Source organism: Sinocyclocheilus grahami, unplaced genomic scaffold (assembly GCF_001515645.1).
Source record: "Sinocyclocheilus grahami isolate Dianchi unplaced genomic scaffold, SAMN03320097.WGS_v1.1 scaffold1545.1, whole genome shotgun sequence".
NCBI lineage: Eukaryota > Metazoa > Chordata > Actinopteri > Cypriniformes > Cyprinidae > Sinocyclocheilus > Sinocyclocheilus grahami.
The window spans coordinates 173,436-191,348 of record NW_015506724.1 but is presented as its reverse complement, the minus strand read 5'-3'; the positions used below and the strand labels follow the sequence as shown (position 1 = coordinate 191,348).

Here is a 17,913-nt window from a genome sequence, read left to right as displayed (position 1 = left end):
AACGGCGTCGGACTACACATTTTCAAGGGCACCGAAACATCCCCGCCCCTTATGAACATGATTGGTTAGTTTGTTCATCGTCGGCACTGTATTGGAGGAAATAATCACGCGTCATGGTAACCGCCTCCGCTGTAGGAAGACGTCTGCACCGGTGAGGGAAACGTGTTTCCTGTTCGTGTCGTGTTTTAGCCGAAAACTGTTTTGTTGTTATTAAAGATAGCCGTTGTTTAAATATGTGGCTGAGTAAGAATTAAAATAATAAAAACTCTTTTCTAAGCGCATTAAATGTGTTAGAGTATTAATGTCGCGTTGTTTATTAGCATGTCGCAGTCTTCACTGCTTATAGAATGATGCTAACATACAGTCTTTATTATAAATCTCTCCACTAAGGGATGTGTGTCTTAACTTAAATACAATTAAATTGTTATTCTAGGTTTTATCTAAGTGCTCAGAGCTCAGGCGCTGTTGTTATATAGAAAATTACGTTGCTGAATTATATTCTATAGTTTACAATTAAATCACAAATATTTTCCTGAATTGGAAAAGTCCTGCACACGCTATACGTTTTACCTTTAACGCTTTAAATGTCAGTTCTGGTCTGAAACCGACAGTTCGTTTCAAAGTAACTGAACAAAGTTCAGACGGTTAACCACAAGGTGCTGCCCGAACATCACGAATCTCCTGTTGAGTCTCTACATCCAGAGATTTTGGGTGGTAGACATGTGAATGCCATGTGTTATTACAGGACTACTCTCTCTGCTCAAATGTTCTATAACTGAGGATATAGTTTTTCTTCCTTATGTGTTGAAAGTGTATCTTTGGAGGCAATCAGAAGTGTGATTACACTGAAAATCTGGGATATTTAAAGTAAACAGGAATATTTTAAACAGGCAAGTAATTGAAAGACGCTTATGTTTTTTCAGTTGTAATTTGAATTGAAGGGAGATGGCAGCTACACAGAAACTGGCCTGTTTTCGGTTACCTCCTCTGCCTACCATAAAGGAGATTATCAAGCTGTATAATCTGAGAGCAGAGAAACAGCTTTCTCAGAACTTCCTCCTAGACATGAGACTCACAGGTCAGTCCAACTGTTGTTCACTCCCTTTCGAAACGCGTTAACAAGACTTCATAGATTTCAATAAAGTAGCACACTGTTTGTGTGTGTGTTTGTGTAATGTGGGTGCGAAATGTAAACAGCAACTTTAAACGAAATTCTTATGGATTTCAGATAAGATTGTCCGGCAGGCGGGGAACCTGAAGGATGCGCATGTGTGTGAGGTGGGACCTGGACCCGGGGGCCTCACCAGGCCTATTCTGAAAGCTGGAGCAGCAGACTTACTAGTGGTGGAGAAGGACACGCGCTTTATTCCAGGATTACAGGTTTACAAATAAATCCATGTATTCTATAGAGCAGGGATCTTCAAATCTGGCCCACGAGATCCACTTTCCTGCAGAGTTCAGCTCTAACCCTAATCAAACACACCTGAGCATGCTAATCAATGTCTTCAGGATCATTAGAAAATCACAGGTAGCTGAGTTTGATCAGGGTTGGAGCTAAACTCTGCAGCGCATTGGACCTCCAGGGTAAGATTTGAGGAACCCTGCTATAGAGCGATGAATTGGCCATTTCAAATATTTGACTATTTTGAGATTATTGCCCGATAGCTGCTAGACTGGCAAGCAAAGGTGTTTATTCCACTTACTGTCATTTTCAAAATCTATACATCGGCCAATCAATGAATACTGCACTTTTTCTGTTTTCAAATTATTTTTAGTGAATTTTAAAGGAATGTTGTGTAAAATAAGTGGTAGTATTAAATTTGTGCTAACATTAACTTTCGTTACATATAGTGGTATCACTCTATCCACTGGTCACCCTGCTTGTTAAATATTGGTATCGGCAGTGGTTTTTAAACAAAAAAAGAATAAATGCTGTAGTGCTGGGCGGGTCATACCGAATACCGGTGTTTATTTTTGTTATGATATGAATTTTTAAAATCACATGCACCTTTTGGAATTGCGCTGCATGAGACAAAAAATGTATATAGCCAAACAACCGCATGGCCGCTCTTTGGTGTAGATGCATGTTGATTTTTTTTTTTTCAGACGATAGATTATAAATGATAGTGACTCCTGGTTAACATGTATTAAAAGGGGTCATGTTTTTTGACAATATTCACTCATCATGACAGTAAAATAAGTCAATATATTGCAGTATTACCTCTCTCAATCAGTAGAAAATAGTTAACGCCCGGTCATGCATGAAAAAAAAATACCGTCATGTACCGTGAAAACCAGTATAATTTTGAAAAAGACCGTGATATAAATTTTTGGTCATACCACCCAGCACTAAAATGCTGTATAAAAATGCTGAATACAATTTCACCTATATTAGACTCCCAGATACTTTATAATGACACCTGGTTGTGTGGATACAGCTGCTTTACACAAAAGCTAATGTTTTTAGTTGCTAGTGCCTGATATCCAACAAACACTATAGGTCAAAATATTTTATGTTTTTGAAAGAAGTCTCTTATGCTCACCAAGGCTGCATTCTTTTCAATTAAAGATGCAGTTAAAAACTGTAATATTGCAAAATATTACAATTTAAAAGAATTGTTTTTATTTTTATTTAAATATTTTAAAATGTAATTTTAAAAACTAGATTATCTGAAAATTAGCTATTTTAATTTCTAATTCGTGATAATATTTCAAAATATTGTGAGCCTTGGTGAGCATTTACCAAGAGACGTCCTTCAAAAACTAAAAAAAAAACTAAAAATAACCCATTAAAATCTAAATTCTAATCTACTATGCGAAATTATTTGTATGAGCATAAAAAGATTTAACAATTAATAAATAAATTGAAAAAATTGTACAGACATTTGACAAATGGAATGAGTACCTGAACAGAGCGGGGCTCAATATCAAAAGTAGCAGTCAGTGTGTGGTGTGACCACCAGCTGCTTTTAGTACTACAGTGCATCTCATCTTAATGGACTGAGAAAGATTTGCCAGTTCTTGCTGTGAGATGTTACTTCACTCTTCCACCAAGGCACTTGTAAGTTCTCGTATGCTATATTTTTGTCAGAATTAGCTTTAGCTTTATTTGCACACAATGAATTTGTTTTGGTTTTTAAGGAGCTCTTGGTGCAAACATACATGCATACAAACCCAATTGCAAAAATTTGCATTCTGTTTTTATTCACAATTTGTACAGTGTCCCAACTTTTTTGGAATCGGGTTTGTATATGACACGAGAACAGAAAGAACATTTAAATAAGACTAAAGAAAAAAAAAAATTATAATAATGTGGTATGGATCTGGAACAGAAGAATTATGGACTCGCTAACCATTAGGCCACGACTTCCCCCTTTTATTGGTTATATTTGACAGGGGTGCCATTTTTCTGGAGGATGCTATGTGTATATATTAATAAATACATTAAAATAATTTGTTGGACAAGTCTAATTAAATGTTCTTATTTGAAATAATCAATCATCAGAGAAAATAAGCCTCTTCGTTTTTGTCCAAATGCTGCAGCTTAACTTGTTGTTAATCTCCAAGCTCTCGTTTCACACCTTTGTTCATGTCTTTGCATTGGTTGCCAGTTCTTCCTAGAATTCGCTTGAACAAAATGTTCTTATCCGACACCGCTGCAAATGGCCTGGCAAAGCATTACACCCAGAACACCCCAGACCTTTTAGATTGCCCCTCTGTTTAACACCTATTGCAGCCACTGTCTTATTCACAAACAAACAAGCTTAAGACAACTTACCTGAATGTCTGCCATCCAGTATTCAGCCTTTTCTGGGTGATCAAGGGCCAGTTTAGCAAAGGTCAGCTGCCTGCTGCTGTTTGGCAGCGACATCATTTGTGTACTCTGTTGTTATATGAACGGCCATAAAGAACATGAAAGGTTTTTTATGAATGTGTGTGTTTGTATTTCAGTACCCCCCAACCTGCACATCATTGGGAATCTGCCCTTTAGTGTGTCGACTCCTCTCATTATAAAGTGGCTGGAGCAGATGTCGAACAGAACTGGGTGCTTTATGTTTGGACGTACAAGGCTTACACTGACCTTCCAGAAAGAGGTGGCTGAAGTAAGTCGAACAGTATCCGTTATTCCTGGTATTATTCATTTGGAGGCATTGTTTTAAAGAAGTATGGTCTACAAATTTAGTTGCTGTCCGACAGGAGTTTTTGTTGCATGAAATCAATCGTAGACTAACTAGTACCGCCTTAATTTCTCTTCCTCATATTGTGAGGAAAACATTTTTCCTTTATCTTTTGAAATAAAAGTGCATTGTACTGTGAAAACACACGGTAGCTTTCTTAACGACCAATGTCACAATGAAATTTAGGCTTTTCAAGTTTGCAACAAAGCAATGTTGTTAATTTCACGTGCAAAGAGGACATTTACACAGAACTCCTAAAGGCACAGCAGAATAAAAATTGTCATTTTATATTTATGTTGTTGTCACGCAGCTTGAAATTGGCATGAAACATGCACACTTTCAGGCTCTCTCTCAAGCCACCATATTAAATCCCACGCCAAATAAGACTCAACTCAAATCTACTCATAGAAGTTTTTCAACTGCGTGGATCTTGATTCTCTAAAATTGGAACACTCTAAAGCAGTAAGATTCAGCACCAATCAAATTGTTTTCAGTCCTTCATAATGTGACAAGGCCCACAAACCAGAATTAACAGCCTCTAAATCTCAAATATGCATTTTCATCAAATATTTTATGTTGCACACTATGCAAGAAATTATATTTTATATGAACAGTAACTGTAATAAGATCTAAAAAAAAGAGTTCTTAAATTTACAGGGAAACAAATGTTATTAGATTAAATGAGTGAATATAAGTGTTCCCTCTGAACATTCTACCTCTGATCTGTTAACACTCGAATTTCACTGTGCTTTTTTCAGTTATTTACTGTCTTGCAGCTTTACAACTGTGGACAAACAAGCTAAATTCAGTTTATTTTATAGCATTTTTAGCAGTTTTGGCACTGTAGCAAATACAAAATATTTGAAATATTTTTTTTATTTTTTTTTATTGGTTTGTAAGAATTCTAGTTGGCTGGGTACCATGCAAAGGGTAATATTAGGTAACGAATTAGAACTTTGCTAGATTCTTTTAAAAAAGTACAGAAAGTAAGTACATCTAGAACGACATTAATCTTAAGTATTTTGAGTGTTGTTTTTTTGGGGGGGATGAAATGGTTGGGAAGAAAAACAGTCTTTGTCCTCTCTTTAATTTCTAGAGGTTAACAGCCAGCACAGGAAGCCGTCAACGCAGCCGTCTGTCTGTCATGGCTCAGTATCTCTGCACTGTCAAAAACTGTTTCACCATCCCAGGATGTGCCTTTGTTCCAAAACCTAACGTAAGTCCCTTTCTTCTGCCATTTATGTTTCTGTATCTCTCTGTGTTTGACTGCTCATGTGGAAGGATGTGGGTGTTAGCTCATTAGAAGAGCACAGTCAATGTTGTCTTAGATATGGAATCAGAGATGGCAACGCTTGGTGTGTAATGATGCCCACAGGGCATTTGGTACGCTGTTCTTTTGCACAGTAAGGAAAAAAGAGCCCGTTTGAAAATTTTAGCCTTGCTGCTTTTACTCCACTAGATTTTTGAGTTTTGGGGAATGCCAGGGGTTTGTGGATAAGAGGGTCTTATAAAAGAAAGTACCTTACGCACAAAGTTCCCTTGTCTGTAAATATTTTATCCAGCCAGAGTGCTTTGGAATGAAGAAGAGAAGAAAGGAAAGTGGGAGGAATTGCGCATTTTCTTGGACTAAATGGCACGGATGATTATTTCAGTTTTACACAACTGATGAAAGAAGTATGCTGCTTCATGAGGTTTCTCACAAGAAGTTACTGAAACATCTCCAGATAAAAATTGTACAAGAGTGATGATGCACTGTAGACATACCCTGAGAAAAAGCTTAATTGCACTCTTTGAAAAACATAGGCTAACACTTGTAAGATATCTGAGGGATAAGTACTGACAGGACAACAAAAAAAAAAACTTCAAACTGTGTGCTGTTGGAAGACACATTTTTTGAGAAAATCTAATTTCTTTGTTGGCTGAAATTTAATGAGAGGTATTCACCTTTAGACCTTTATCTGTATGACATTTAATCATCACTGGTGTTTGTCTTCACGTGTCTGATGTCAGGAAGACATTAATCTTGTGGAAAGGCAGAATAATAATCGGTGTTAAATGAGAAATAACTGCTTATCTTGTTCGCATTTTGAGTATGACTTAACATGCAGTTAATGTTCTAGTGACTAATAAAGATTTGCCATTACTGTTGCTCACAGCTTCAGCGTGTTGCTCTTCTCACAGTTTGTGCTGTGGATATGAACAACATCAAATTGTGTGGCTTGTTGAGATCTAAAAAGGTCTTTAAAAACGTAATAAAATTATATTTATTATCAATTTTATCATATTTAATAAATGATAATAAAATAAAATTGGCCAGAAGTCAAACAGACTTGGATTGAAGAAAAGACCCGAGTCATATCTTGGGACTCAAATCTTTTGACATGGGCCAGTGATCAACCACCATGCAGCAGGACTATCTAGTAATGCCCTTATAACCACCCAGAAGACAGTTTTGTGCTGCCAAGCACCAATCACATTTTCTTCAGAATAAAAAAAAAAATTAAAAATCTAGTTTACACAGTTTTTTGGCCATAGGGTGTGTGTGATATGTATGTGTTCTTTTTATGCTTACATTAAAAGCAATGTATTCTCTTTGATATTAGTTCAAGATTTTATTACAGCAAATTTGCCTTTGCCAGTTTATTTGCTGTACAGAGCTGTGGTGGTATGAATGCCATCTGTGTTGAAAAGGCTTACCCTAGAGGACTGCTCGCATCTTTTGAAATCAGCATTAGTTGTGTGTGTGTGTCATCTTAGAGTTGGCTGTGGAGTCTGCATACTGCTTTTAAAGTCAACCTGGTATCAAAATTATGTAGTTTCTCCGGCATTAATAATAAGAATGGTCTAGGTTTTAGGCAAGTTGATGGATCAGCAACTTGCCCTTTTGCGCCAACACTGCATTGCCACAGCATATCTTATATTTATTGATCTTGTACATCCATTTTTATGCCTTGCAAATTATTCTGATTTGTCAGATTGATAATGTTCAGTAAGTGGCTAACTTAGATGAGGTTTTCCAGAAATTGTAAATATGGCTGGTTATGGTCTTGGAAGCATTATACTTTGTGTATTAATTTCTAGATTCATATTAAAACTATTTAATCATAAAATGCCCCTCTGTTTATATATATACATACATACATACATGCATACATAATATTATTTATTTTTTTTACTCTGTTTGTAATTCAAGTTAGAGGGGCCTGTAGCGTAAAGACAGTTTAGCTGGCTGAGTTTTAAATTAGCTTGCGCCAACCAATCGGCAAATTGGACTAATCGGCAGTCAGCAATGAGACACATCTCGGAACTAATTAAGTCACTCCCCAGGTTCTCTTGATCCAAATTAAAGGTCACTTACCAGTAAAATTATTTGAATTTGAAAAAGAATCAACACTAAAAGCGTTTTTATTATTATATAGTTATTTTATATAATTAGTTTAATTATACCTTTTTTCATTACACATTAGCCATTACAGTTTAACAATTAATATTAAGCTTAGTTTAATTATAAATATATAGATATGTAATATGATGAAATATGTAATATAAATAAATGTAATAATTTTAAAAAGACTCAATATATAAGGTTTAAAGTTAATTTGTAACTGTATGAGCCTAATTGGATTGGTTTGGTTTTGTCAACTTGAAACCAATCCTGTTTAACCCAAAGTTGGTTTCATCTAGCTTCATGGTGCAGGCCCCTGTAGTCATTGTTAATGTTTTCAAATAAAACGCTATTATGTATTTTTTTTTGGCAGAATATAGTTTTACCTGTATCTTCGTCATCCAGTGCACAGTCCCAGTCGGAAATCAGTGTGTGTGAATTGGTCCAGAGATCACAGTACATGAACACTGTGAAAAGTTAAAAGGATTTATTGAATGTTTAGAGAGAAGATGCGTCTGGGAGTAAGTTGCCACACATGGTGTATAATACACAGCCTCCTGTTATGCTCTTGTCAAAGTAACTGGATCAGAGAACTGAATATTGTGCAGCTGGTAATTAGCAGTAGCTCATTCACTGTATTTTGAGCACTACATTCACACTATGGGTTGAATTATTAGATTTGCCACGTTTCATTTCCCTGCAGAACCCCTCTGTAAGGTCAGAGAGAATTAGCTGCAGCATTTCAGAACAGGACTGAGTTGTTCTATTTATAATCACGAGCATTAGCTGATATTGGCATGCCACTAGGGGTGTTTTTTTTATATGTGGCTTTTTTTTAATTTTTATGTCTGGCAGTCTTGTGTGGACGCTGCAAGGCACCTTATTCTGTCACATTGAGTGACTATGGTTGTCCTTGAAGGCTTGTGTCCACAGTGATTGGTTGTGCATTGTATGTCCTCAGGCCCACGCTGCACTCGCTGGTCTCCTCTGTCACGGATCACACTTGACACCCCCACCAGGTGCATGCAAGGCTTTAACCCCAGCACTTGCCCACGCGGTGACTGCTATAGGAAATGTTAAATTGTGACATATTTAAACAAAAGTTCTCATTTCTAACATTTGTCTTATTCAGCTGAATAATCACGAGCATTAGCTGATATTGGCATGCCACTAGGGGTGTTTTTTTTATATGTGGCTTTTTTTTATTTTTTATGTCTGGCAGTCTTGTGTGGACGCTGCAAGGCACCTTATTCTGTCACATTGAGTGACTATGGTTGTCCTTGAAGGCTTGTGTCCACAGTGATTGGTTGTGCATTGTATGTCCTCAGGCCCACGCTGCACTCGCTGGTCTCCTCTGTCACGGATCGCACTTGACACCCCCACCAGGTGCATGCAAGGCTTTAACCCCAGCACTTGCCCACGCGGTGACTGCTATAGGAAATGTTAAATTGTGACATATTTAAACAAAAGTTCTCATTTCTAACATTTGTCTTATTCAGCTGCGCTTGTCTATTAGCACGCTATATGTATATGTATATATATATATATATATGTATATATATATATATATATATATATATATATATATATATACATATACATATAGCGTGCTAATAAACAAGCTGCACCATAACAATATATGAATAGTTTGTCTTTATAATTACAAAACCTCTTCTGGTAATACTATCTACAGATAATCATCTTCATTTCAGTGTATCTTTTACCATGTTAAGCTAACAAAAAATAAATTGCTTTCAAATGAGGTTACACAAAAGGTGTAAATGTTTGTCTTCTTATGAAGAAGATTTGCTGTGAACATGCTAGGGTGTTGAACAGTGCTCTCAGTAAATTTAATAATGATAAACACAATCTTTGCAGAGCTTTGAAGAAATATGAAATCCCAAAGCACAATTTAAAAAATCATCTCAGTCCTTTCAAGCCTGCCCTATAGTGAACTTGACCTGCTTGTGATCCTAGAATGAATTACTGTGCTTTGGAATTTAATATTAGTTGATATTTTAGTTGATAAACTTCATATTTATAAATGATCTCCCAGTACAGATGACAGTCTTTCGAAAACTTTAAATCATCTTGCATTTGGCAAACAGAACTGTACACCTGTACATACATTTGCAAAGTAGTCATGAGTTTGGCACATTCACAACTGTAACATTTCAGTGCATCGTTACTTTTTGGAGGGTAGGAGGAGTGCTTATTGCATTCGGTAATGGTGCATGGGCAGTCGTTATTGTCCAGGAGCTGGCATGGTCTGCTGAGGAGGGCGTAATCTGCCCTAGAGGGGCAGCACAAAATCTGGCTGTGCCCAAGCAGCATGCCCGCCGCCGCCTGCAGGGGGCGAGCTGGGCCCAGCCATCTGCTCGCCTATAGGAATCTGCTTGAGAGGAAGAATGCGCTGTGCTATCCATCACTGCCAGAGCAGAACAACACTGAAATTGCATTCCTCCCTTCAGCAGCATAGAAATGCATGGCTGCATCCAAGCACAACACACTTACATCACTCTTGGCACAAGTTATATATGCAGGGGAGGGGGCATGCTTATGAGGGGGTGTTTATGTTGTACACATGCATTGGCAAATTTGCACATGACATGCAACTGTTCTGGCTGTCAGAGGCAACATCCATAAGCGCTCGGGGAGAACGGGATGGCGTGCACTGAGGGAGGTAGTGAATGAAGTTTCCCCTACTTAAATGAATAGTAAAATCTCTATGGCCAGTATTTTTGACATGTTGTCTGTTTAACAGAGACAAAAATTTACTAAGTTTAAGTTCATATAAAAATGCATCAGTGGCAAGCCAATTAAAATGGAAATGCATTTAAAGGGATTGTTCACCCAAAAATGGTGAAACCATTTTTTTTTCATCATTTAAGGTTCCAAACTTGTGTGAACTTCTGTTGAACACAAAAGAAGATATTTTGAAGAATGTTAGTAACCAAACAGTTCCTGACTTCATACAGGTTCCAAATCTGTAGGAGTTCAAACTCATACAGGTTTGGAACAACCTGAGGGTGAGTAAATGATGACAAAGTGTTAATTTTTGGGTGAACTATCCTATGCGTGAAGGTGTGTGAGCAGCACCATAAATAAACACTTTAAATGTTTAACTCTTTCCCTTTTTCTCGTAATCGACAGCATGCCACAGACGATGAATAACCTGAAATATTCCTTTTAGATGACGTAAAGTGTAGGTGACAATCTGTCAGCAGATGCACTGCTGATGCATTTATAGACGAATGTGGCTGCTTATTCAAATTTGGAAAAAAAGATCTACTTCCTGTGAGAGTGGACACAAGCAGATTGCAGCCTTATCAGGTGCCACATGCTTCCATAAAAACGCTGCCAGTTACTGAAACTCAATCTCGTCTTTGTTGATGTAATGTCTGTTAAACAAATCTGCTGCACGTATATTGTCTACTGATCATATTCTCAAGCTCGGAGGTGGTCAGCAGGGTACGGACCCTCCCATCTGAGAGAAGGGGTGTTGCAGAGGCTTGGTGTCTAGACACCGATCCTCTGCTGTTGGCTGGAGTGATTTATGACAGCCTCCAGCTCGTCACAGACAGGACCACCATCCTCTGAGTGTGCAGAGAGACACGACCCTAGACAATACATGTATTTGGGTGTAGAATCCCGTTTCCATGGCAGTGAGAGTAGCAGCATGAGTAAAAAGCACACATGCAGCACGATGAGTGTGCGTGTGATAGAGCGGCAAACAGCATGCCCTGAGCTCAAGGCAGCTTGAACAGCACAACATTACATCGTCCATTTGACGTAAGAAGGGGCAGTCTCCTCTCAGCCTCGATATGAATTTCCCATACATGCCTGGCCCAGCAACCCCCATTCACTCTCTCCTCCTACTTCTCTCCAAACAGTTTCAGCGGTTTATGTACTACAGCTCTTTAGGCACAGGCTATATGGCTACAATTCAGTCTACATCAGGCATTCCACTGCATTATGGACAGGCTCCAGAAAGCATGCTTAGGCAGAATATCAATCATCCTATCAGCTACCAAAATAAGACAAGAGATTTCATTAACAACCATTACTCAAATAGAAAGAAAAGCAAAGAATCTACCAAACAAGGGCTCTCCCATACTGTTGCCTCTTAGAGACATATTGCCATCTTACTTTAACAGAGGTTACCAAACGATTGTTAGCAGCTAAACGACTGTTTCTGAGTTCAAATCTTTGGGAAGGGGGGTAGGATTTGAAGTAGCAGAAACATTCCCTTGTTGCTAATCCGGTCCCAGAGGAACACTTTAATACGATTTACTAGGATGCTGGATATGTGCATTTATTTATCGTCTTGCTCAGTCTTTCACACCGCTTTAACTGCAGCGTTGCTGCCACTCGCCCCTCAGTATTCACGATCCGTCTGTTCGTAGACATCGTTTAAGGGAATACTTCCACTGTTTTGTGCTTGCTGATCTTAAAAAGGGGAGAGATGGAAACGATAAGGGAAATGCTTCAAAGTTGCGGTCCCTCTCGCCCTTTCACGTTGTAATCACGAGAGCCAAGAGGTGGAGTGGCAGTGCATTGCACTTGTCTTGCTCCAGAACTACCCTATACGTAGTCCTGCAGGCTGTAGCCAGTCTTGTTATCCAGCGGGGAGAGAGAGCAGTATTGGTGCTGGAGCTGGTCCTGTTGCTGCTGTTGCTGCAGCAGTTGCTGCTGCTGCTGCAAGAGGAGTTTATCCGGCGGGAGAAGTATCAAATCCTGGGGGCCGTGTCGCTTCCCCGAGCAGGACAGACAGAAAATAGATCCACCCATGAAAAGGAAACCAGACGAGATGAAGGCTACGTAGACAGCACCGCCCGGCTCAAACTTGTTGCTTTCTGGCACATTGGCGTCCAGGAAACTGACAATAACCTCATTTGTGTACCAGGAGGCAGGAACAAGGCAAAGAAAGCCAGAGGCCAGAAAGCAGGTGCCGGCGGCCATGGCAGCGTGACGTTTAGCACGCCGTCCCCCACCCCAGCGAGTGCACTTTAAACCCAAAGAGGCCAAAAACAGTCCCAGCGCTGCCAGCACGCAGGAGAGCACCATAGTGGTGCGTGCCGTCTGGAGGTATGCGGGCAGTGCCAGCACAGAGTATTTTAGCGTACAGCTGAACATGCCAGTGCTGTACCAGGTGCAGTCCATCCACAGCCCCTGCATCTGCGAGATGGCAGTGATGATGTTGGAGCCAACATCCGCGCTCACCTTCCAGTTAGGCAGTAATGTGGCCACCGTGGCACCTAGGATGCCTAGCAATGCCAGCACGAAGGCGAAGATCTGCGTGCCCGTGGACGCCATCCTGCCGCGTTCCTTAACTCGGCCAACATTCACACAAGCTTGCCTAGTCCCCTCTCCTTCGGCTGCAACTGCGACGGCAGAGACTCCTCAGCACCGCCGCCTGCCTGAGGAAATAAGTGAGAGAATTAAATGAGTGTCCTCCTCCTCCCCCAGCACACTGGGAACAAAGAGAAGTGTGCACACAGGATGATGAGGAAGCAGGTTCGTGCCTCATACCCACATCTCTACTGGAGAACTGAGTTCTTAGTGGAGTGATAGAACATGTACGCATTGTTGCCATGTCTGATAATAACTGGAGTCTGATTCTGTTTTCCATACGGTCAGGTAAAGGAAATAAAGTATCGTTTCAGACACACGAGCGCACAACTTGTCAGCACGTTTTCTTTTTCCTTTGTTTTTACCAAGGCAATATCAGAAATCTTTTAGGTTATGACTCATAGTGGAGGCTGAACGGTTTATTTCTAATACGGAGCGGAATGCAGAAATCCTGTCCTTACCTCGGCTGGTGCAGAGCGAGCTGTGACGCGTCAGGTTTCCGAGCACACACGTACACACACTGCTGAGTATAGACGCCCGTAGTTGTGTCGTTGGCGATCCGTTCGTGTCATCCGTGTCTTCAGCAGCAGCGGTATGTTAGAGGACATCAGTGATGGAGCGACGATGCTGTTTTCAAAGATGCACGAATGATGGTCTACGTCACGCAGCAGCGATCTCTCAACTTATTTGCGATTTAAGACCCGTCTATTATTTAATGTCCTAAGCTTTTTGATTCGATTTAACGTCGATTTTGATTGAGTTTATTTATATATATATATATATATATGCTGATTTAAGTTGCACAGGTTAATTGTTTTGGATTTTAAATATTTAATTTAACGGGGAAAAAAACATTCTTATTGAGCATCTTTGTTTTCCAGTTAAAAATAAAAAAATAACGAAATATCCCTAAAATGATTTGAAACATCATGAAATGGAAATAAATTTATTAGAGAAGCAATATTTTTGCTGCTTGTCATTTTGTTCTACAGGCAGTAGACACTTAGACACTTGTTTAATGCATAAAACCGAATTAAAAAGTGTGTGTGTGTGTGTGTGTATATATATCTATATATATATATATATATATATATATATATATATGTGTGTGTGTGTATATATACGTGTGTATATGTGTGTGTATATATATATATATATATGTATGTGTGTGCGTGTGACCCTGGACCACAAAACCAGTCTTAAATTGCACCCCCCCCCCCCCAAAGCACATGCTGTGTGGGTAGTGGACAAAAGGCATGGCCCTTTCACCTGCTATTAAAGGAGTTTCACTAAAGTGGCAATGCACCACAATCACCCTAATCATAATATGACTAGCCAGCAGGAACATTCACTCTGCAGGAGGATGAACTCACAGCTGCTGCCCCTATAAACCCTACACCCCCCACCCCTGCCGTCCTCCATCCGTCCTCTCCTCGCTGCAGGGTGGGAGTGGCTATATGGCATTGGTTTAGAAATGACAAAGAGGGCAAAGAAGGACAAAACTGAATCTATCTATCTGTCTGTCTGTTTGTAAAAATTAAAAATTATCAATATTGGAGCTGTAAGTCAAAATCAGTACTTTTACACAGGTCAAGCTGAAGGTGTAGACTTATACTCTTATATTTAGTGGTGATGATCTTCATTTGAATGCATTTAGGCCCTAGTGGGGTTTAAAAATGTTGTTGCTGGTTTGTGTGTCCTCACCTTGTGCATTTAAGTGCTGCTGCTGGAATTGTGCTGGAAAATAACTAACTAAAATATGTAAACAATGTGTAAGGGGTGCCGCTAACATGTACCCAGGGAATGTGTGTGTCGGGAACTGACGTGTGAAGGCACAGAAAGCAATTATATGCATGGTGCCTTGATTTGATCACCTCTAGCTATCATGTGCAAAGGCTTGAGATGGACATCGAAATTGTCATTTCTTGAGAGACGGGGTGGTGGTGGGGGGTGTGCTTTTTTATTGTTTAGGATGAGATCCATTTGTTATTCACAGCTGCTGATGGAGACATTTCATTACCCTGCTGTAGCTGTTTGCCTGTAATGCAGATGTCAAAATGGTCTTACTGCAACTGCTACAGAAATGGCTGTTTAAATTCATGATAATAAATGGAAATTACTCTCTGCTGTGTAAGAGGGAAGTGCATGGGTTTCCACACTACCTTGATTTATAGCCTCTGTGCTTTTTCTTGTGACTTTACTGTTCAGTAAAATAGAAATGCTTTTCATTGATCTTGCATTCGTAAAGTGCTTAAACATAGGGCCACTGTTCATTTAGCCCTTCTTAACTTGCTTACCCTTTATGTCCATCTCGCCTCGTGTCTTCAGCTAGACACCTTAGAAGCCTGTAGTCTCATATAGGCTGGAGAGAATCTCCATGAGAATCAATTCATATCTGATTCTCAAAGCACATCAGTAGTTCCTTTGGTTCCCATCAATGCCTTGGGCTGTTCATAAAGCGTAGGACGAGCCATTCCCACAGTAAAAACAAGCCTCACTGACAAAAGCCCTGTCAGCCTGCGCTGGTTACATTCTCTCTTTCCGCTTCCTTATCTGAGCTGAAGTAAGAGTGGTTGTCTTTTGAAAGTGCTGTCATGATTAATGTATCCCTACTCATTGCGGGACTATTTTCTCCTTTACTGTTTGCATTTCCAGCCGCATACTCCATTGTTTCACTGGCAGTTATGTGAAGGAAATAATGGTTACTCAGATAGCCCTGAGGGACTTCCACCTCAATTTGATCATTCTCGATTAGAAATTACAAATTAAAATCCACACCCTTTGTATTGGGGGCACTTGCACTTGGGTGCAAATGAGAAAGGGAACCTATACAGTACAGTAGGGGGTAAATATTAGGGCTGGGTTTTGACACAAATTTCACGATTCGATTTGATTCTCAATCACATGCTTGCGATTCATTTTGATTACCGATTCAATTCAATATCGATTATTTTGGATATATGTTAGGTACAGTACATGGCAAATTTTCTCAAGGAAAATTTTTTTTCTCAACTAATGCTTTAAAATATACATGATAGTCAGTTGGTACTACATTACTATAAAATAAAATTGAAGGTTAAAATTGACTGATTTGTAGGTAGGCTATACAACTGCAAAAATTACACTTAATGACGTTTTTAAAATAATAAAGTTACAATTACATAATAATATTTCTACTTCATTTCGTTGTTTTGAAATATAAACATTTAAATGGTGGCTGTCAAAAACTTTATGGATTTATTCAAACAAATTAAACTGAAGAACAGTAAATTTTATAATAAATATGTTAGGCTATATGGTGCATATACAGTATTTAGCAAAATGCCACTCTACAGTTTATTTTTCTATCTGACTAATGTTTATGGTCACCTAATAACGTTGTTTTTTCTGAGGTAAATGTGACGTTACGTGACATTGTTCACAAGCCGTTATATTTTGACGTGTTTGCGCTGCTGAAACGGATTGTAAAGTTGTACTCTTTCTTGAGTCAGTTGGTACTACATTACTATAATACTGAAGGTTAAAATTTACTGATTTGTTAAAATTACACTTAATGACGTTTTTAAAATAATAAAGTTACAATTACATAATAATATTTCTACTTCATTTCGTTGTTTTGAAATATAAACATTTAAATGGTGGCTGTCAAAAACTTTATGGATTTATTCAAACAAATTAAACTGAAGAACAGTAAATTTTATAATAAATATGTTAGGCTATATGGTGCATATACAGTATTTAGCAAAATGCCACTCTACAGTTTATTTTTCTATCTGACTAATGTTTATGGTCACCTAATAACGTTGTTTTTTCTGAGGTAAATGTGACGTTACGTGACATTGTTCACAAGCCGTTATATTTTGACGTGTTTGCGCTGCTGAAACGGATTGTAAAGTTGTACTCTTTCTTTTAACTTACCTTTGGATGTTTAGTCATGTTTATTTTGTGCTGAAACTGGTATTAATGTGGAGGAGTTGATCAGTTCACGTGTGCCCTGTGCTGCCGTGTCTGTTGAACTGAGACGCTACAGCGATCTGTCACTCCACATTAAACTGCGCCAAAAAACAGCATTTATTGTTTAAATACTGCAATACAATCCGTGTATCATTTGTTTTTTTAATTTAATATTGAAAGTAAAAAAAATAAGAAAACGGCTCCTTTTTCGTTTTTTTTCCAAAAAACTAAAAATGAGAATTCAGCTTAAATTTTCATTTTTCGTTCATGGGTGGAAAAATGAATAAACAGCTTGAATATTCGATTTCTACACGTGGGCGGGAAATAAACGACCCTTTCTGCTGATTGGTCAGTCGAAGATCAAACCGTGCCGCCTTCAGTTCTTCTGCAGTATCATGCAGCAGAATAATAGTCCTCCACTGCTGCAGTTGTACGGATTAATAACCCATTTTATCAATTACATTTTTTTCTCATCAAACAGACTAATGAATAGCTCGACACAACTCGTACAGGGGCAGAGTCTAGACAGGTCTTTCTTCTGTGTAGACCAGCGTTCTTAAAGTGATAGGGGGTCCAAGAAATAATTAGCTATAGCCTAAAGTATTTCCAGACTGTAAAGTTGCTTTTTTTATCATGATACATAGGCCTACTGTGATTTATTCCAAAGTGACTTATATGATGCATTTAACGTCAAATAATCTAAATGAAGCCTTTTAAAAGACAAGTATTCACTGTGGTTCATGTTTGTGGCATGCGCCAGAAAGATGCTCAAGGAGACCGAGACGCGCTAAAGCAGCGCATTCTGTTGTTCTCTTTATTTTTCAAAGGCATGACATTTTGTAGTTATTTTGAACGTAACGTTACACAATTAAAAATATACATTTTTACCATAGGACAATAAATGGCAGAGTATTAAGTTATTTCCCCTCGATTGGGGAAAAAAAATTGTGAGCATCAATCAGTACTCAATATTAATTTAAACTGCTTTAAATATGACTGCTGCTTATTTCCTGTGCACTTCAATACTGATCTGCGCTTGACTGT

General features: G+C 38.7%; 1 protein-coding gene and 1 pseudogene across 2 annotated transcripts in view; one reads left to right on the top strand and one right to left on the bottom strand.

Moving 5' to 3' along the window:
- Positions 1–89: 89 nt before the first annotated feature.
- LOC107571063 (mitochondrial dimethyladenosine transferase 1-like) overlaps positions 90–17,913 on the top strand; it is a 24,745-nt pseudogene continuing 6,921 nt past the window's right edge.
- LOC107571061 (claudin-20-like) overlaps positions 9,993–17,913 on the bottom strand; it is a 13,356-nt gene continuing 5,435 nt past the window's right edge. Inside the window, exons 1-2 of one of the 2 annotated variants that reach the window (XM_016257340.1) lie at positions 13,377–13,608; positions 9,993–12,983 (exon numbers count right to left, since the gene is read on the bottom strand). In XM_016257340.1, coding sequence (XP_016112826.1) covers positions 12,148–12,879 — 732 coding nt within the window. In that variant the 5' untranslated portion in view covers positions 12,880–12,983; positions 13,377–13,608 and the 3' untranslated portion in view covers positions 9,993–12,147. Of the gene's footprint in view, positions 12,984–13,376; positions 13,609–17,913 lie in introns of those variants that run through there. The other variant, XM_016257341.1, reaches the window with a different exon arrangement.